Here is a 22,471-nt window from a genome sequence, read left to right as displayed (position 1 = left end):
AATCATGCATAGGATGTACATTAACCCTTTTAAACCATAAGGTAATCACTCAACAGGTACTTCAGGCTCTCTCTGAAGCAGGACATATCCTTCCTAACGTCTCTTCTCTTGCCTTCCCCAGCTTCCTGCAGCTGTATGCGTAAAGTCATACACTTGAGGCAGGGAAGCCCTTAGACAGCTGCTCTCTGAACAGGTGGGTTTGCTTTGGGTCTCTCTTCCTGTTGGGCTGCTCTGAGAGGTACTTCTTCTGAGCAAACCACAGAGTTTCTGCATTTTTGCCTGAGTCATTCTTGCTGAGCTGACCTTCTCTCCATTCACAGCCAATAATAATTAAACACCGTTTTTCTGTAATTGCAGAATTCCAGAAAATTCTGCAATTCCTTCCTTCTTCCTTCCTTCTTTCCCCATTCTCTGCCATAATTTTGTTATAACAAAGGAATGCCAGCACCCAAATTTCCAGTCCTGAAATTCTTTCTCTTTCCAATGTCCTCTGTATACTCCAGTTGTGGCCATCTACTTTGCCCATATTCCAAGGTGTTGCTTAGGTAACCTCTACTAGTTCTTTCTTGAGCCCAGGACTTCTACTTTTCTTACCAGTTACCCTCTTTCAGGACCAAAGCTCAACTCCTCAAGGCCATAACTAGGCCCTCTCCTCTCAAACTGATTTATCAGGTGCCCGAACCCTCCTGAATGTCTGGGATTCAACTTTTCAGCAGTCTTCCTCCCTATGTTCCATTTAATTCTAGGATGAAACCTTCTGATTCTTTGTTGTCCTCTGATCCCTACATGAACCTGAGGCTGCTGTTCCCTGAAGTCTTGTTCTGTGAGCATCCAGGCCTGCTTCATAAAACCTGTCACTTTGCTCATGGTTAGCTGCTGAATAGAGTCCTCTGGTCAAATAAGTTTAGAAAAACTCTGATAAAAATATTGTTTGGGTTTCCTTTTCGCAGGACTTACCTAAGCCTTTAATATGTATCTGCGGAGGTAAAAATAAAGCTATATAGTTTTTCCAAATATATTTGTCGAAGAAACACTTGTCTTCTGAGTTTCTTAAAGGCCGAGCGTTCTATGGAACATACTTTAAAAATGCCTTTTAAAGAAGATTAGACCAGAGAATCTCCAAGGTCTCTTTCAGTTTTACAGCCTCTGAGTCAATGATTCACCAAAAAATATTTGAGGGGAAGTGATTGAAATGGAAAAATTTGTTAGTGTTTAGCTAGCTTTGTCCAAAGGATAAGATGCACTGTATTTTGCTTACTAGGAGTTATTTTCTACAATGGAGGAAAAAGAAAGCACAAGCCACTCATTGTTTTATTTTTTCAATCACTGAGAGTATTTATTGAGACCTGCAACATGCCGGTGTGCATAATTCTAGTTATGAAATTGTAATAATAAGATAGATTCTATTCCATATGAGTTTCCGAAAGCATCGTCCAGAACATCTATATTAAAATAGTTTATCATATACAATATATGTAATTTAAAATGCACTCAGAAAATCTTCTTGTTAAAGTGCAGATTCTAGTGCTTCACCCTAAATAGTCTGATTCAGATGGGCCCAGGATTTTAAACTAGCATCATATAGCATACTTATGTACACCAGCATGTAAGAACTGCTGCTATTAAGACTCTGGAGTGGTGGTTGAGAGCAGGAGCTTGTTGTCAGGTGGCTCTGTATTGGACAGAGAAACTCATGATGACAAGGTGAGGACTGTCAGGAAATAAGGCAGGCATCTAGCCTCCCATTAAGAGAAAGTATAGAAGGCAACTGATACATACTAAGTGCCCAAAAAATATTAACTCCCTGTCCTCCATCATGGCTCAAGAAAATACAATAGCTGAGCACACCCAGGGGTTGCTTACTATTTACTCATCAGTTTAGTGTATCTTATTTTGTTTCCATGTGAATTTACTTGTGAAGAGATGACTGGATTCTCTCCAGAGATAGGAAGATCCCTCCTAGTTTAATTCATACCTTTATTTATTTATTTTTCAATTAGACTCAGGTATTGATAAAAATTCAAATGTCAGATTACAAAGGCATGTGGGATTTTTCTTCCCATGTTACACAATTTAAGTCAACTGTTTTCAGATCAAAACTCAAGACACCTCCTTCACCACATTTCCTGTTTGTAACTGAAACAAAGTACACACAAAAGATTTTAAGAAACAGAAGAGAAAAGAATCTGAGGCACAGATAAAGATAAGTTTTACTGTCATGCTGCTTTTAACATAACATAGCAACATTACCTACGAAAGAAGTTTGTAGGAGGATTTTTAATCTATATATTTGTCTTATGGCTAGATAAAGATTTCTCTAAAAAAAGAAGCATGTCAGGTAAGTGGCATTTTAAATGTTTTTGTTCCATTTGTGTGTCTAAAAATTCACTTAATAATTTCTAAGTCCTAATGAGAAGACCCTTAGTATTTAGAAAGTAGTTATTTTTAAAATGTTGGATAACTTTTAGTATAATTAAAATGTTTTGAAACATGTTAATAAGTTGACATTTTTCTTTTGAAAGAAAAATGTGGACAGTGTTTTAGAATGTAAATCTAATTACAGCTGTTCAGTAAGCGTTCACTGATAATTATGCCATGTGAAGTACTTGTTATTTTTAAAGAAGCTTTTGTTGACTATGTGTATTCCTCTTTAGTTTAGTTTAGCTATTAAACAGGATAGGTGTAAGTCTAATTCCTCAGAGATTAGGCACTATAGTATTTTCTAGAAAGCAATGCAATTGTCAACATTCAGAGAGATGACAATTTTGAAAAGGCCAGTGAAAATTCAATTGCTGTGCGATTAATCATGAGGGTTGGATCCATATTGACTCGCTGTTGTGAAAGTGTTGGATCCATATTGATTGCTGTTGTGAATCCATGTTGATGGTTCATTCCTCCTGTATTCTTTTATGTACTTTTAATTTATTAAATAAACATCTTTTTGTTGCAAAAGAAAACATGAATATTATGTAATGTGAGAGAACTGTGAAATACATATTAAAAATTCATACATATTTTCCATCACCTTAAAAACACAAAATATGTTGTATTACCTTTCAGTTTTTGTTTATATACATTCTACATGTTTGCTTTACATAACTGAAGTGATAATGTACATAATATATCCAACTTTTTTCACTAACATAACCATGTCCCTTTTTAATATAACTTCTGCCTGATCATTTTAAATGAATGCACAAAAATGACATCTATTCAGTTATAGTTTAGTCATTTGTTTATTGCTGAACATTGATGTTGTATATAGTTTTTTTTTTTTTTTTGAGACAGTCTCTCTTTGTCACCAGGCAGGAGTGCAGTGGCGCAAGCTTGGCTCACTGCAACCTCTGCCTCCCAGGTTCAAGCGATTCTCCTGCCTCCCGAGTATCTGGGTCTACAGCCGCGCACCACCATGCTTGGCTAATTTTTGTATTTCTAGTAGAGACGGGGTTTCACAGTGTTGGCAAGGATGGTCTCGATCTCTTGACCTCGTGATCTGCCTGCCTTGGCCTCCCAAAGTGCTGAGATTACAGGCGTGAGCCACATGCCCAGCCCTGTTGTACACAGTTTTTAAAAATATTTTTATATGGCAGAAAGATGAATAACTCTATAGCTTTTTCCATAGTAAGGGTTATTTTCTCAGAAAAACTTTCTAGAACTGAAATTACTAAGAGATTATGAGCATTTTAAATCTCATTATTGCCAAATTGCTTTCCCAAGAGTGATGCCAATTCCCTCTCATTTCTAGCAGTGCTTCTCCCTCACAAGCTGATCTTGTTTAAAAAATCTTCACTAATTTCATAAGCACAACATGCTAACTCATTGTTTAATATGCATTACTTTGATTATAATGAGGTTGAACATTTTTGCATGGATTTTTAAACTGTTTATAACTCTACCGTTTGCGATAGTTTGATTACATCTTTTGCTTAATTATTATGCTTATAGTACTTTTAATACCAATTTGTATAGGCCAGCTATGGAGTAAAGATTGCATATATTATAATTTCTGTGAATTGGCTTCCATTGTTCTGTTTGATGGATCTTACAATCAATTGATTACATAAATCACACAGGGACCATAAGCTGACATACAATTTTCATACCTCTCCTTTTCTTTACCAGTTCATACTTTAGCAAAGAACAAAAACAAGTGTCCCCATTTTTCTAGTGCCCTGCAGGAAATGAACATAGCATTACTAAGTATAATTGCCATGAGCTGATGATGATGGGGAACTAAGAAAGCATGGGAAGGCCAAAGACAGTGAATATGACATTCAACTATTTTCAGGACTAATTAATTCTAAATTTAGAAGAGATATGGTAACATTTCCTCCACAGCATTTTGTAGTTCAGACTTCCCCTTTGGGTTTAATACAGGAGCTCCTCCATCATCAGTTGAGAACTTTTACAATTTCACAGAAGAGATGCAAAGACAAAGTATTTAAAAGCCTCACAGGTATTAAAAGTCAAAACAAAACAAAATTTCACATGAAAGAAGAGAATCAGATGATAGTATTTTTTATATTTAGATGGTAAAATAAAAAATAAAATAAATTTGAACACACGCAAAAGAATAATTATTTCTATTTAAGTAAAACTATGTATGAAAACAAAAACCCGAGTATTTTCTTTTTTCCTACCTATATGCCTGTAGTCATTGCATTATCCACAATGTTCTAGTATCATAATTCCTGCTGTGTTTCTGCATTTACATAAAATCAATATTCATGGAATCAAATGGTGAAAACAAGTCCTTTGGTCTATCATTAATTTAAATAATGATTCACAATTTAGTTTACGCATCTTCATTTTTTAAAAAAAGGAGTCTTAATTTTCTTTACTCAGTTTTATCTTCTCTTGAGCCTCATCACCTTTTGAGAACAATGAAATCCTTTCTTTTAGAGACTGCGTGGGACTAATTTGTAAATTATCTTTTAAACTCAGATGGGTCAAAGACAATGTTTCTCCATTTAATTTAGGTAATATTATGAGTTGGGCAGTGTTTTTAAGAAAAGTCAATCCAGGAAAGATCACAGGTCCAAGTAATAAATGTCCACAAATTGCTAGTGAATAAGAGAAATCATTATTGGGCACTTTTCCAGACATTTTTGATTACACGTAATCTTCTTAGCATTTCAGAATTAAAGGGAAGAGATGACAAAATTAATAGGCCTTCTTGAAATATTAAAAGAAACATAATAAAGTATTTTATTGGATGAAACTTTCCATACAACCATGCCATCTTCAGAGGATCTTACTAAGGTTCTTCTCAAATAAACAATAAGTACACATATAAATGGAGTCATTAAATACAGAGAAAGACAGGTTCATCTACAGCAGCACTTTAATCTCAGTAGAATTTCTGAGGTTTACCAATCTTGGGTAAAGTTTAATTGTAGAAGCAACGAAGAGTCTAGCATTGGAGGTATCATAATTTACTCTCTTCTGCCCTCCACCTTTCACATTTATACTTTCTTCAATTAAATTAAGTCAAGTGTTGATTGAGGGGAATCATGATGTGCTAGGAAGAGGTAGCCTTAATGTAACATAGATGAAGATATGAACTCCAGGGTTACAATTGTCTTAGTGAGGTTCAGTGATTTGCACACAACCAGCCACACAACTAATGACTACTCTCATTCCCTTTTCCACAGTTTGGAAATAGGTAATCCAAAGCTAATATTGCTATTTTCTCTTTCCCCATCACAGCCCACTCCCCAATACACACCATTTACTTCTCAAATAACCCCCTGTTCATAATAGACACTTAAAGTCAGTGGATTTCAGATTTGCATTAAAGACAGCATGGTCTTTTACTTGAAAGCCTGGAACTGATTTGAGAGCCCCCTCCTGTGCTAATATCCATGATTCAAATGTCTTTTATTTTGGGATGATGGGCAGTGGTTGGGATTGTGGGTGTAGTGATGATGTGTCACATTCAAAAAATCATCAAGAATGTGCCTTATTTAGTACCAACCACCACCATGGTAAGAAAAACTTGTTTTATAAGTAGACCCATGGGGATCATAATATTGCTATTGAGATTTCTGTGTGCCTAAAATAAATCTACACATTCATGGAATGCAAAGAGATGTTCATTGCTCTGACAGAATTTACAAGTCAAAGAAAGCCATTAAGAGAAGCTATATGCTGTAATATACTATAAACTCATACACTTGTCTCAGTTAAAGACAGCCTGAAGTAAAAATAATTAAGGCATTCTATTTATTGCTTTTCCTATTGTTAATTGTTTAAGTAAAGGCTTCTGTGTAAATCAAATCTGCCAGCAGAAAGACATTATATTTGCTTAGCTGGGTTTCCTTCCAGAACACATGCAAATTGTGAATTTCAAAGACAGTGCCTGCCAATTACTGTTGGCTTTAAGGGAGTCAGAGGTTTTATAATTAAACCCACCACTATTAGCCCCTGGTAGTTGGAAGCTGGAGAGAAACTTAAATCATGATTTTCCTAGCTGCCATTGCCTCTCTGATAATTTCTCAAAGCCTTTGGCTTTTTAACAGTGTAAACAGCTGAATTCAAATTGTGTGGGAGTTTTTAAAAATTGATCAAAGCTATACAAATGAAAGTAGTTACAATTAATGAATATTGATACTAAAGGTTACACTTGTTGGGCAAAAAATTTTAAGCACTTTGTGCATCCAATATTCTAAGAGGCACTGTCTGTACTAAGTAGATACCCACAAGAGCATGGAAATATGTATACTGCGTATTTAGCATTACTGGGTAAGGGGAGGTATAGTGTGTGTGTGTGTGTGTGTGTGTGTGTGTGTGTGTGTGTCTGTCTGTGTACGTTTATGCAGACCTGAATTCAAGTTGAAAATTTCCACCACTATCTACTTAATGTCAACTCTTCTCATGTGTGTGCATTGGTTTTCAAAATGGGGGTATTTATTGTTGGCAATCAAAACATCATGAAAGATATTAAGAATGTCATAAAATAGGCCGGGCGCGGTGGCTCAAGCCTGTAATCCCAGCACTTTGGGAGGCCGAGACGGGCGGATCACGAGGTCAGGAGATCGAGACCATCCTGGCTAACACGGGGAAACCCCGTCTCTACTAAAAATACAAAAACTAGCCGGGCGAGGTGGCGGGCGCCTGTAGTCCCAGCTACTTGGGAGGCTGAGGCAGGAGAATGGCGTAAAAAAACCCGGGAGGCGGAGCTTGCAGTGAGCTGAGATCCGGCCTATTGCACTCCAGCCGGGGCGACAGAGCGAGACTCCGCCTCAAAAAAAAAAAAAAAAAAAAAGAATGCCATAAAATACAAAGCCTCTAGCCGGGCGCGGTGGCTCAAGCCTGTAATCCCAGCACTTTGGGAGGCCGAGACGGGTGGATCACGAGGTCAGGAGATCGAGACCATCCTGGCTAACATGGTGAAACCCCGTCTCTACTAAAAAATACAAAAAAATTAGCCGGGCGAGTTGGCGGGCGCCTGTAGTCCCAGCTACTTGGGAGGCTGAGGCAGGAGAATGGCGTGAACCCGGGAGGCGGAGCTTGCAGTGAGCTGAGATCCGGCCACAGCACTCCAGCCTGGGCGGCAGAGCGAGACTCCGTCTCAAAAAAAAAAAAAAAAAAATACAAAGCCTCTAAATAAAAATCTTCCTGTTTAAAATGTATATAATACTATTTTAAAAAACTTGGAAAACAGAAGTATTAGGAATTATGGACCCCAAAAGCAGAGGAAACCAGAGACCATGTGAAACTACATCACACATACCTAAACTACTCCCCAATATCAGAATGTAGATTGTGTTTTAAAAGGCCTCCAGGTGGTTATGTGGGGCAAATTTACTCTAACAGTAAATGACAAAACACAACCCTAAAGAAGTGTACAGTGTGACCCAAGTTTTTGCCTTAGTGTTTCTGACATATTTCATGAAAATTATTAGGACTTTCCCAAAAGCTTTCAGTGTAGCATACAAGCTTGTGATATTGATTAGATTGTTTCTTTGTAGCTGAGAGTCAAATTATCTTCTTACAGCAATTAATGGACTAATACAACTATTTCAATTCTCTTTAATTGGAAAGGAGAAGGCAAAACTTCTATTTTCAATATAATTTTGTCCAAATGATTGGATGATTTATAGCTAGATTCATTGTAATTTAAAAAATAAGATTAGGGCTTTCTGTTTACTTCCTTGAAGTATGATTGGTTATATTGTATTATATTTTATTTATTCAAACCAAAACTATGTATTGCGTATATACTAAATGCTACGTGTTATGGGAAATGGAAAGAAAAAAATGCTAAATAGAAAGAAGATTGATTGGCCGGGCGCGGTGGCTCAAGCCTGTAATCCCAGCACTTGGGAGGCCGAGACGGGCGGATCACGAGGTCAGGAGATCGAGACATCCTGGCTAACACAGTGAAACCCCGTCTCTACTAAAAAATACAAAAACTAGCCGGCGAGGTGGCGGGCGCCTGTAGTCCCAGCTACTCGGGAGGCTGAGGCAGGAGAATGGCGTAAACCCGGGAGGCGGAGCTTGCAGTGAGCTGAGATCCGGCCACTGCACTCCAGTCCGGGCGACAGAGCGAGACTCCGCCTCAAAAAAAAAAAAAAAAAAAAAAAAAGAAAGAAGATTGATTTTATTAGTGTTCCCAAGGGTGATAAGTGCTAGAGATTTATTATTATTTTCCATGTATTTATTTACCCCTCCCCCAGAAAAAGGGGTATTAGAAATAAGTGTAACAGTATAAAAGATAACCAAATAAGTCAAGGTGAAGAGAAAATAAGGAAAAAGGGATATGATTAGTTCACAAAAATGAGTATCATAAAGTTCTCAAGATTTGCTTAAAGTAGATTGTGTATCAAAGACAGACAGATGATCAAGTACAATATTCACATGGGACATAATAGCAAAAATGTGCCAGTTCTTAAGGAAATCCCCAGGCCTTTGAATTTGAGACACTATGGGATGTATTAAATAATATCTTCCAGTTCATAGTATCCCTGAAATTAATGTATTCAATGGAGAGTTTCATACGGCTGGTTCTTTTTCTTAAAATATGTTTTATTTTGTCCTGAAAACAAAGGCCCAAATGTGGAAAATTGAAGCAAATAAGAAAGAGCAACAGAGAATTTTAAATTTTATTTTCTGACTACAACATGAAGTTCAACTCTCTGTTGCCATTTTAGGCAGATTGTATGCTTTAATGGTCGATGAGATGGAAGCAGTCTTGACATTCCCTTAAGAAATTTTGAAAACATAACTGGGACATGTCCCAGAATAGAAAATCATCAAAGTCTATTTTACTTCCATATGGATAGATCCAGGTAGTTTCACACAGGCAAGGTCAAAATAATCTTTCCGAAATCAATTTCTCATCCTTTCAGCATTTGATGAGTGAATGAACAAGGTCCCAAAGTATATACTATAGAAATTGGATGCAATAATTATAGCTTGAACTATGTCTAAAGCAAGGTTACAAGTCCAGTTTAGCCAAAGGTAAATTATTACTGCATCCATTAAATGCTTAATTTTAACCAATGCGACTCCCTGGTCAACTCTAATAAATTAATTATAAAATGTGTTTGTAGGATATCACCTATATCCTAATTACGTAAAAACAATTATAATATTTGCCTTTATCTTCAGTCTCTTTCCCATAACCCTATACATCCTATTAGACCAGGACATAGTTATCTCAAACTGACATACTATACTATATTATGTTATATTATATAACATAATATAGTTCTATACTATATTATGTTATATTATATAATTGTCATTGTACAATGTACTGTCATGTGCTGTGTAACAATGTTTTGGTCCAGCTGGGCTCAATGTCTCACGCCTGTAATCCCAGCACTTTGGGAGGCCGAGATGGGTGGATCACTTGAGGTCAGGAGTTCGAGACCAACCTGACCAGCATGGTGAAACCCTGTCTCTACTAAAAACACAAAAATTAGCCGGGCGTGGTGGTGCATGCCTGTAATCCCAGCTACTTGGGAGGCTGAGATAGGAGAATTGCCTGAACTTGGGAGATGGAGGTTGTAGTGAGCCGAGATCCTGCCATTGCACTTCAGCCTGGGTGAAAGAGCAAGACTCCATCTCAAAACACACACACACACACACGCACACACACACAAAACAGTGTTTTGGTCGATGATTGATCACATATTTTATGGTGGTCCCATAAGATTATAATGGGGTTGAAAAATGTTTATCATTTAGTGACATCATAACTGTTGGGATGTCATAGTGCAATGCATTACTCATATGTTTATGGTGATGCTGGTGTAAACAAACCTACTGTGCTGTCAGTTGTAGAAAAGTATAGCACATACAATTATGTACAGAATAATTGGTAATGATAATAAATGACTATATTACTGGTTTATGTATTTACTATACTATGCTTTTATCATTACCTTAGAGTATACTTCTACTTACAAAAAAAGTTAACTGTAAAATAGCCTCAGGTAGGTCCTTCAGGAGGTATTCCAGGAGGCACTGTTATAGGAGATGACCTCTCCATGTATGTCATTGCCCCTGAAGACCTTTTACTGGGACAAGATGTGGGGGTGGAAGACAGTAATACTGATTATTCTGACCCTGTGTAGGCCTAGGGGAAAGAGAAGTGTAATTAACTTTCCACTTTTCATTCATGGGGCTCTACATAGTATGAGAAAAGCTCCCTGTGGCCAATCTTAACAAAACTGGGCTCCAGAATTATTGTTTTATCCCAACACATCGTATTCTATACTACTGAGATTAATGGAAGAGAACAGGCGATTTTCTGTAAATAAGAAAAGCATGTATGGTTATAGTCTGAGGATTAAAGAAAGGTGAAAAGTATAGCAAATTAGAATTCTTGGTAATTTGAATGTTGTTGCTTTTTGAACAAAAGTTTTTTTATCAGTCACCACTTGTCACCTTTTAGTAGCTACACAAAAAAGTCGTTTATTTCATAAACATTCAAAATGTGAGAAACTTGAATCCTTTTGCCCATGCTGAATTCAGCGACTTAACACCAACACCCACTTTGAAAACTGAAAAAAAGTTATGCATATTAATTACTTTCCTGGTAGAGAATGTGTCCTTCATTATGAATAAATACAACAGCTTTAATCATGGCAATAGCCAGACCAAAACAAATGGGTAAGCAGCTATTGTATTATGTGTATGTGTATTTTAATTTCCAGGAAACTCTGGGTGCCCCTTTTTCCTCTGGGGACTTCTGGCATTGCTGGGCTTGGCTTTGGTTATATCACTGATCTTCAATATTTCCCACTATGTGGAAAAGCGACGACAAGGTAAGACATTTTGACAGATTTCACATGGTACCTGCTTGAGTGGAGACTATGGAGTCACTGGAAAACCTATGGAAGCAGACAATTTTATGAAATGTTATTCAACAGGATATTTTTATCTATAGAAAATCTATTTGCTAATTTTTCTCACCCAAAGGGTTCTCTTATTTAAGAATGCAATCATATTAGAAATGTGAAAAAATTATCCAATTTAGGAACTCTGCTTTAGGGTGTAGAGTGGGAAGGGATTATCCTGGTAAATATGTTTTTCCTCCTCCAATTGAAAAACCTATGAAATTGTAGTCTATGCTCGGGCAGCAATCAAGGTTCTCTCTGATACAAAATAAACAAAGGGAAGTCTAGCTCTTTAAGATTCCGTTCAAGACAACTTAATCTTCTCAGGATCAGTCAGGCATTCTCAAGTGCAACACACAGGAGCGGGCTCAGAAGACGACTTGGAAAGGGATAGATTGCACCATGGGCTTGCTGTCAAACACTCCCAGAGTCTAGGAGAGGTCAAGAGTATCTGCCACTGTCAGCTTTGCTTTTTCAACATGCTGGGTATAAGTTTTAACCACGTGGCTTTCAATCTGCATATGCCACAACTGAAATGGTCTAAAGTCCAGCAGATGGCACAGCCTTTGTATGCTGTAGGCATCCAATTCACGTTGAACATGCATGGATCCATGCTGAATCCATTACATGTTGAATACATATGGATGGATGGGAGAATGAAAGTTCAACTATTGCTGGAAGGTATCTTTTTTTTTTTTTTGAGACAGGATTTTGCTCTGTCGCCCAGGCTGGAATGCAGTGGCTTGATTAACTCACTGCAGCCTCAAACTTCTGCACTCAAACAATCCTCTTGTCTCAGCCTCTCAAGTAGCTAGAATTACAGGCACGTACAAACACACTCAGCTAATTTTCAGAATTTTTTTGTAGAGATGGGAGTCTCACTGTGTTGCCCAGGCTGATCTCCTACTCTTGTTCTCAAGCCATCCTCCTGCCTTGGCCTCCCCAAAACACTGAGATTACAGGTGTGAGCAACCACGCCCAGCCTGGAAGATGTGTAAATACCAAGAAACCTTCGGGGCAGGACATTTAAATGGTAATAAAAGAAAAGAAAGGATAAATGCATTTCCTTTTAACAGAGGAAATGAAATAAAACTAAGTTAACAAAATTAACTTAGACACATGTGTCCAAGGAAAATTGCATGGAGCTAATTTAGAACAATGGTCAGATTGCAGCAAATGTCCTTACTTCATTTAGAAATATCTTAAGCATTGATCATACTAATATAAAAATATGAAGAAAGGATTATTGTCATGCAGGTTTGAAAATAAGATGAGAGATACTCGAAAATGGAGTGGTCTAGCTGAAGCCACACATCTATTCAATAGCAAAATCAATGATAAGTGTCCAGTTTTTCTAATTCTCTGTTCCAAAAGGTTTCTACCAGCACATCCTATTTTGACATTGTTGACCAGTTGTCCTCAGCCAGAAACCCAACACTCTTTTTGGATCTCTGTTATATCAATTCTACGGCTAAAGTAAAATTTATGACAAGCAATCCTTTTTCATTAGCAATGCTTTCAGTAAGTCTTTTAAAAATCAAATATATTTTCAAATAAACATAAACTTTATAAGTCAGATGTGTAAATGACCCATCATCAAACATCTACAGTATCCCTCTTTTATAGATAAAAATGAGCTCAGAGTAGTACTTTGCTTTATATATCAAACTGGCTATTTTAACTTCTTCATTAAGATATCTTATAAATCCAGATAATATTATAGTCTGAATTACAAAAAAATATGTGAATTGAGATCTACAGAGAGTAAATAATTTAAGGTGACAACCAAGACAAGAACAGTAACCTGAATTTGTACCTCACTCCTTCATTGATTCCATTGATAATCCTTTTAAGATTGCTGAGGGGCCAGGTAACAGGTAGACACTGACATGTTTACCTTGAGCTCACTTGTCTAACTTAAAAGTTATCTAGCAAATGTGACCTATTTACTTTCAACCTAAATAGTCAGTGTTTTGAGTCATATTAAATTATGGATGTTAAGAACCACTTTTTATCAACATCATCAAGATCAAGACTGGTATAATTTCACTAATCTAGTACTTCCGCCCCAGAAGCATTCAGCTGTATGAGTCTTTTACAACTCATTGTAAATAGGTTTTACAATTCTCATTTTTGGTAGTTTGTGTATTGGGATTCATTTACCCACATCCACACCTTTTTGCCTCCATGCAAACTCCTTTGTGTAGTTGCTTATTATGGTAAGTTGACCACTGCAGAAAGACGGTAGCCTTACTTTAAAAAGCAGCACCTTTGGTAGTTAAAAAAGCAGTGCCTGTAATCCTAGCACTTTGGGAGGTGGAGGTAGGTGGATCGCCTAAGGTCAGGAGTTCAAGACCATCCTGGCTAACATGGAGACACTCCATCTCGATGAAAATTACAAAAATTAGCTAGGCATAGTGGTGCACGCCTGTAATCCCAGGTACTTGGGAGGCTGAGGCAGGAGAATTGCTTGAACCCAGGAGGCAGAGGTTGCAGTGAGCTGAAATAGAGCCACTACACTCCAGCCTGGGTGAAAGAGCGGGACTCTGTCAAAAAAAAAAAAAGGCAACACTGTTTCATCTTGCTATTTCAGGACAGATTTTTTTCTTTTCAATTGTGCAAACTCTTACTGCCCCAGGCATGCCATAAATGGCTCTATTACCTAAAAGTAATGTAATGGGAAAGAACATTTTTAAGAAAACAGCAAACAATAAATTGCATTTATTGACGTATTTTTTAAATAAATTTTGCTTCTCTCAATTGTTTTTAATAGTATACCTTTGAAGTAGATCTGATGTAAATTATAACTCTGCCTTCAATATTTAGCTGGGAGATCTTGTACAAGTAACATAATTTCCCTGAGTTTCAGTTTCCTTATCTACAAGATGTGGAAAATACCACCTAGACCCTAGGGTTCTTATAAGAATTACACACACACACACACACACACACACACACACACACATGCACACACACAAAATCTTTGCATAGTGCTGGGGACTTAGTAGGTCAATCCTACATCTGGTACAGCCCATCACCATACCTGGTGGCCCTGTTGCTTCCTTCCCTCTTTCCACAAATAAGTATTAAGGATCTACTATGGCTACATCTCATCCCATTTAATTTTCACATCTGTTATTTTGGTGAACATTGGTTTCTCTGGCTACTTTGCTGCTCCCACCATCCCTATGCCCCTCTAAGTCCTCTCCAGCTCCAACTTCACTTTCCTCATCTCTATATTATTTAACAAATCTGTACAATACCCTGAGCTTTAGCACTAACTGTTGTGGTCATGTAAGTCACATTCAGGCCATTTCAGAGAGTTTTCTGTAGGGTTTTATGGAATTGGTTCTAAACATTTGCTTATCACAAAACTTTTTATTTGAGCAGTAATGTGGCCTCCTTAGGTGGAGCATACACTGGAACTTGCATTTTATTGGCGTGCAGTTGATGTATTCATCAATGCTAAGAACGTCCTTTGTTCTTATCTCTCCTCCACCCTTTCTCTTTGCCTGAATTTCTCCTAACATCTTTTCCCGAGTATTAGTAATAGCTCTGCCATTCTTTTCATCCCATATGAACAAACAGAACTATCTTTGTTTCTAACCCAGAGATTTCAGATATATTTCAGAACTGCTCTGCAAACAGTTCAGTGCCTTTCCAGTCTTCCTGAAGACTCCTTCCTGCCTTATTTCTCTTGGACAAACTATAATAAAAGAGATTCTATTGTATCAGGCAGCTTTTCTGCCACTTGGGCTGTGAATGCAATGCCCCTGTATCTAGCCTCATGTAACTTTTTATGTTTGTACCTTTGTGTTACTCTTTGTGGCTCAGAAACTTGCAAGATCTGACTCCACCTTGGTTAGTCAGTGAATAAGTTTTGCGGGTGTAATAAACAGCGTTCAAAAGAAAATCTCCATTTCAGCAACAATACAATATCTGCACATTCAATCAGATAGACCAGATAAGCCTCCCCTTGATGTTTTCTGTAGCAGCTGGGTAGAAGCTTTGAAATGGAGTTCTCTCATTCTCCCTGAAATAAATCCTTCATTTTTATGTGATTCTTTGTTCAAATCTGTTCTTCAGGAGGATTATATTTTTTTCTTTTTCTGATAGGAGTGCATTAACTTTTTGCTTCTTTAAATCCAAAAACTATTCTTTGTTCAACTCTTCCTCTCTGGTTTGGAAAGAAGGTTAAGCAAGCATATGGTTTGGTCATACGTGAAAGTCCTATCAGTAGGAAGTTATGGCATCTTCACATTGAACGTGCATCAGAGAAATTTTATTATGGAGTTTAAACTATGTGCTGTCGTCTATTCTTGTACGTAGGAGGGTTAACACTCTAAGAGGAAAAACATAAAAGCAAATATATTTGCATCGCACCCTCTCAACTACAAACCTGACCACAAGCGTTTGCATCTGAATCACCGGAGAGGATTATGAGAGCTCACCTAGTTCTTCCCACGCATAGTCTTGCACACTTCATTGCTTTACAGCAAAGCATACACTTTTTTTATTTTGCTAAATGTCATTGAAATCACCAGGCAGCTTTTAAATTAAGTCATGCCACTTATTTTTAAATAAACTTTTGAGCCTTCATGACAGAGCAAACTTTTTAGGAGCCTGAGCTTGCTGGCTTTTATTCTTAGCTGTAACTTCTGAACTTTTTACTACTGCTCATTTTTTTTTTTTTTTGAGATGGAGTCTAGCTCTGTTGCCCGGGCTGGAGTGCAGTGGCCAGATCTCAGCTCACTGCAATCTCCGCCCCCCGGGTTTATGCCATTCTCCGGCCTCAGCCTCCCAAATAGCTGGGACTACAGGCGCCCGCCACCTCGCCCGGCTAGTTTTTTTTGTATTTTTTAGTAGAGACGGGGTTTCACCGTGTTAGCCAGGATGGTCTCGATCTCCTGACCTCGTGATCCGCCCGTCTCGGCCTCCCAAAGTGCTGGGATTACAGGCTTGAGCCACCGCGCCCGGCCTTACTACTGCTCATTTAAAGAGATTATAACCTTCTTCTAGGAAGGACTGCAAAACAAAATTACCCAAGTACTGATGGCTCAGCTGCAGATTATACATTTGCATCCTAAGAGTAGCAGGGAATGGGGTGCCCTTGAACTTCTTAAATCCCATTTCAGGTGTTCCCTTTGTCCATTACTTGTTTTCTTTATTTTCCCCCCAAATTGGTTTAGTCCCTTTCCTTCCATCTAAACATCGCATTATAATATTGTATCCTTTATATGGTTGCTTCTATTTCCTTTTTCCCACACAGTTTTTTGCCTTACTTTTTTTTCTTTTTTCCCCCCTCCTGGTAATACATTCAGCACATTTCCATTCTATATAGTTTGTTTGTTTGTTTGTTTGTTTGAGACAGAATCTTGCTCTGTCACCCAGGCTGGGGTGCAGTGGCACGATCTCAGCTCACGGCAACCTCTGCCTCCTGGACTCAAGCGATTCCCCTGCCTCAGCCCCCTGAGTAGCTGGGACTACAGGTGTATGACACCATGCCCAGCTAATTTTTTGTATTTTAATAGCAATGGGGTTTCACCATGTTGGCCAGGATGGTCTCGATCTCCTGACCTCGTGATCTGCCCACCTCGGCCTCCCAAAGTGCTGGAATTACAGGCATGAGCCACCGCACCCGACCAGAGTTAGTTTTTATGTGTTAGGCTAGTATTCTTTCTCAGCACCAGCGATCATACTTCAAGCACCTCCAACTGAAAAATCCACATTATCTTTTAAAAATATTAGGCTGTTTGGGGAATTATTTTTACTCTATACCTACTTTTTCCTATTCTTATTAAGCAATGACACTCTTCACTTTTGTTTTCAAATTTTTTGCTGATGTTTTCCCTTTTCTTTCAAATTAATGCTCAACTGGTGACTATTCTTTTGTCAAAGGTGAGATTTTAGTAATTTCATTTCAAATCAAGCATTCCTTGTAAATCTTTTAACTTTAAAATATCATACCATCTTCATAATACCAGCCTGTTCTCAACTAACTCGTTCAATGAAACTTCCTGACTCAAATGAGTGCAATTAAATTCTGGCTTGTTATATAGAATGTATGTATAATATTAATAACAAACTGTCATTAAAAATGTTTTTTACAGAAATTATTTCATTTACCTCTGACATATACTCTGTGATATAGGCATTATTGTCCCTACTTTGTGGATAAATTGAGAACCAGAGTTTTAAAGTAATTTGCGTGTTGTCACAGGGCAAATGCATTCCAAAACTGGTACCAAATCCATGTCTTCTGATTCTTAACCCTGGATTTGTTCCATTATACATCAGGCTACCATTTGACTAAATTCTTATGCATCTACTTTAATTCCAGGCAAATCTGCAAAATAATTAGTGGCCTGAATGTAAACATTTTCTTCACATAGAAGAAAATCAACATATACTTTATGTCATGTCTTATTTATCAGTTTACAATTTCCTGGTCTATATTAACTATTTTTTCTTTATATGCTTATTGATATTATTTACATTTCTCAGGTTTTTTTATTTTGCCGAATTTGTGCCTATTATGCAATATGTTTTAGACCTCTCTAGGCTTCTCCCACCATTTGTGTGCACTCGTATTCACAAGACTAATATGAAAGTAGTTGAAAATAACTGCATCTTTTACATGCAGTTCATGGTAGAACATTTCCTCTGGGCTAGAAGTATGTTTCCGGCATATTCCAAGTCGAATACATTCATCACTTTTGGTCCCATAGCAGCTTAGTGCATCTGCAAAATCTTCCCTCATTTAGTCCTTCACAGAGTTCTTCCAAACACACTGACATGTCCATTTCATCCTGCAATATGATTACTTTCATAAATTGTTCCACTAATGTTTCTTTAACAGTTAATAAACTCTGGAGAATAACTCTACTTTGTTACACATACATTTAACTAAAATAAGTTTTGTAGTTGTTTGGTGACTTACTGAATTATTTGAAAATGTTATTGCTATTTCCTCACTAATACAGTGTTTTCGTATGTTCAAGTTGAAAGACAATCATTTGGTCACTATTTTCTCGTGGTTATTGTCAGAGAGTTAGATAATAGTGGTCTTTATTTTTACATGAATAGCTTTTTTGCAAAGTTTTGGTTTTTATTTAATGCTAGGTTGAAAAATAAACCATTCAAATATAATAAACATTGTACTGTGTATGTGCATCTAGTTCAACAGCAAAGAAAATTTACTGATGAATGGATAATACAGAATTTTCTATAATATTCATCTTAAGATTGTACCTTGAATATCCCTTAATTTTTCTCAATAATTCATTATTAATCTATTCCCTTCAATTAAAAAAATTCTTAAAACTGTATTTGTTAAATAGCTTTTGAATTCTTATATTTAACCTAGAGGTAGAAATACTTTTATTTGGCTTTGAACTGCCTCATTCAAGGTTTAACAGTGAGTTGCTTACTGAGATTCATCACATAGTTTTTTTTTTGTATGTGTGGTTTTGTTGTCCTACAATACATCTCTGGTAAGTCTTGCCCTGGCAGACCAAACATAACTTTTTTTTCCTACTGTTCTACTGTTTTGCTTAATTTTAGAGCCTGTGTTCCAACTTTTTCCAGGTCTCTTCTTTCTAGGACACTCATTTCTCCTTGCCACTCCTTTGTACCATGTGGATGAAATGGCGTCATGATCAGAGCAACTTCCTTAATATCATTTTTATGTTGTTACTCATGCCAAGAAATGTTAAAAGTAGATATACAGATAGATGATAGATAGATAGATAGATAGATAGATAGATAGATAGATAGATAAAAGAAAAGTCTCCTATTGATTTTTTCATTTTTGGTAAGGAAGAAAAGCCTATTCAAACCACATGGGCAAAGATAAAAACTATAAGAATGCAGAGGTGTTTCATGGAACCCAAAGGCAGAAAGTACAGCCATGCCCTGCAATGGACTGGAGCCACAAGGGAGGCAGGAAGAAAGGTTCCGGTTCTCTCTACTTAATGTTTTCTGTGCATAAAACCGCCATGCATCCAGGCTGTACATTGTCTCCAAGCTGCACTGTTTCCATCCCAAATTACCAAGAAAGTTGATCTGGTTTTTCTTCAAATCATATAAACCTTTCTGTCTTGGTAATTTGGTAAAAGGCAAATCTGATTGGCCCAAGAGACCTTTAACCCTACTCCAATCAGAAGTGCCCTGAGAGCCTTGTTCAAATATATTAAGTGACATTGAGGCTAAGCTCCCCTCGGAACACACTTTAGAATATTTAACAAAGGTATGTCAACATTTCTTTTAACTTGTCTATTCTGAATATCTTTCAGATAAAATGTACAGCTACTCCAATGACCACATTCCCAGGTATGTTGTGATTGAGTCATGTATCATGATTCCCAACTAATAAGCGAAAGTAACAATGCTATATTGTTTAAAGATTTGGTTCATGGACATTGTACTTAGGTTAAAAAAAAATGAAAAGTGAGTTTTAATTACTTTTACTTTCATCTAAAGATTAGAAGCTATAACATTATTATCTTTCCTAGTTATTTGCACACTGTGAGTCAACAAGAGAGCTGGTTGAAGGATAAAATGAGATTCTAACCTGGTAACTATAGAATTCTCATTAATTTCAGAGGCAGATATCCTAGATTACGATCCAGCTTAGATACAGAATTGTGCTACACTTCAAAATCCATAGTAGAAAACAATCTGGCAACCTAATACAATTTATGACATATATACACGGGCCAGGCATGGTGGTTCATGACCGTAATCCCAGCACTCTGGGAGGCCGAGGCAGGCATATCACGAGGTCAGGAGATGGAGACCATCCTGGCTAACATGGTGAAACCCCATCTCTACAAAAAAAAACCAAAAAAAAAAAAAAAAAATTAGCGGGGCGTGGTGGCACATGCCTGTAGTCCAAGCTACTCAGGAGGCTGAGGCAGGAGAATCACTTGAACCCAGGAGACAGAGGTTGCAGTGAGCCGAGATGGCACCACTGCACTCCAGCTGGGTGACACAGTGAGACTCTGTCTCAAGGAAAAAAAAAAAAAAAGATGTGTGTACACAGATATATACAAGGATGCCTAGCCCTATGCTGTTTGTAAAGTTAATGTCAATCAATAGGGAAATGTGATGAACAGATACTCTGAAAGAATATGCAATTATAGATATAACTTATTTTCTTTAATAGTTAATGAGCTATATGCAAAGAAATTTGTATAGTAGTATACATTTTTTTAAAAAGATGGCATAAATCATAGTAAAGAAATTTTACTTTTTTTGGATAGTATATTCTGACCCAGATATGTCAATATATTGGAGATTTCTGTTTTAGGAGTAAAAAAAAAAGTCTAAATAAAGAGAATTTCCTAGAGGGCTCTTCAAGACCTTTCTGAAATGGTAGACTGAAAGGTCTTTGAAAAACACAGAGCTTTCTCACTGGGTAGGATAAGAGTATAAGCCTTTTTGGTCTCTTAAAGGTCTTTTTTTTTTTTTTAATTCTTTTTCCATGTGAAAATTTCTCCAGCAAGTATAAGATCTGGGCTGCAGGCACACCCCCTCACACACAAAATCTGCTTTTACGACTACTCTTAACATTGAATTCTTGAACATTAGATAATTTTCAAGTCATTAGTTTATATCAAGAATGATTTGCTTGGCCGGGCACGGTGGCTCAAGCCTGTAATCCCAGCATTTTGGGAGGCTGAGACAGGCGGATCACGAGGTTAGGAGATCGAGACCATCCTGGCCAATACGGTGAAACCCCGTCTCTACTAAAAAATACAAAAATCTAGCTGGGCGAGGTGGCGGGCGCCTGTAGTCCCAGCTACTTGGGAGGCTGAGGCAGGAAAATGGCATAAACCCAGGGGGCAGAGCTTGCAGTGAGCTCAGATCTGGCCACTGCACTCCAGCCTGGGCGACAGAGCGAGACTCCGTCTCAAAAAAAAAAAAGAAAAAAAAGAATGATTTGCTTATCGCTCTTTTGGTTTCTTTTTACAACACATAATGATGAAAATCCTGTATAACCACACAGTAAATGCTAATCTCTTTGATGATCTATTTAATACTTTGTAATTTGCAGGGCAATTAAAGTGCAATGTGATAGAAAGTCTTGTGATTTGATTATTTAGCTAAATTAGGTTGGTGGTTTAGGGATTAGGATGGGAGGAATGAGGGAAAATTGGTAAAATACCTGCCTCAAAGCAATCAGGCTCTTAGCTACAGGGCAAATGTAAAAAAGAAGCTTTTATAGCATTTATTCATTCAATAAATACTCACTCAACAAATAGGCACTGTGCTAGACAATTGCAAAATAAGTTTGCTGATTACCAATCCCAAGGGAAGATGTAAAATAGCAAAGGGTCATTACTATGCCAACCACCAAGAATAGGGGTCTGAGCACTTCAGCCCACTGTGTCTTGGGTTGCACATTTACTACTTTGCCTGAGCCTGGCGAGACAAAACACACAATGAGTTACATAAAGTGAGCTTATTACTTACCGATACTCAGCAAAGAACAACCAAAGTCTAAGATACATTAGGAGCTAGTGCCCCAAGATTCAGAAAAGCTGCCCAAGGTGGATGGAAACTCATTTTCCTGTTCCCCACCTGCACTGCAACTGAAGGACCCCAGAAAGCAGCCCACCTTTGGGTTTATCCCTAAGGCGCAACATGATATGCTGGACTAAAAAGCACTGAAGAATATCCTGTTTCTATGAGAAGACTAGAATAGAACCTAGGCTGTTCCAGCCGATTCTTCCTTATCTCTGAAGGTTGCATTTCCAGCACCTTCTACAGTTATTTTTAAAAATTAGAATTGAGAAAGGAAGGGCCAGTCTGATGTAAAGTCACTCAGATAACTGTCCTGCAACAACAAAGATACAAAGATGGAAAGGCGTGAATCTTTTCCTTAAGGGTTTATAAAATAGTCTATTGTCTATTGTAACAAATCTCCGGCCGGGCGCGGTGGCTCAAGCCTGTAATCCCAGCACTTTGGGAGGCCGAGATGGGCGGATCACGAGGTCAGGAGATCGAGACCATCCTGGCTAATACAGTGAAACTCTGTCTCTACTTAAAAATACAAAAAACTAGCCGGGCGACGAGGCGGGCGCCTGTAGTCCCAGCTACTCAGGAGGCTGAGGCAG

The 22,471-nt window shown here is 37.6% G+C and overlaps 1 protein-coding gene across 1 annotated transcript in view; it reads left to right on the top strand.

Annotated features, from left to right (window-relative positions):
* The first annotated feature begins 2,107 nt into the window (after window positions 1-2,107).
* Window positions 2,108-22,471, top strand: part of LOC117083557 (T-cell receptor-associated transmembrane adapter 1) — a 34,058-nt gene continuing 13,694 nt past the window's right edge. Inside the window, exons 1-3 of the mRNA XM_033211355.1 lie at window positions 2,108-2,338; window positions 11,169-11,279; window positions 19,646-19,682. Of these exons, the coding sequence (XP_033067246.1) occupies window positions 2,332-2,338; window positions 11,169-11,279; window positions 19,646-19,682 (155 nt within the window). The 5' untranslated portion in view covers window positions 2,108-2,331. The remainder of the gene's footprint in view (window positions 2,339-11,168; window positions 11,280-19,645; window positions 19,683-22,471) is intronic.

The sequence above is a fragment of the Trachypithecus francoisi genome, unplaced genomic scaffold (genome assembly GCF_009764315.1).
Source record: "Trachypithecus francoisi isolate TF-2019V2 unplaced genomic scaffold, Tfra_2.0 Lachesis_group0, whole genome shotgun sequence".
NCBI lineage: Eukaryota > Metazoa > Chordata > Mammalia > Primates > Cercopithecidae > Trachypithecus > Trachypithecus francoisi.
Note: the sequence above shows the minus strand (reverse complement) of the source record. Positions and strands in the feature narration are given on the sequence as shown.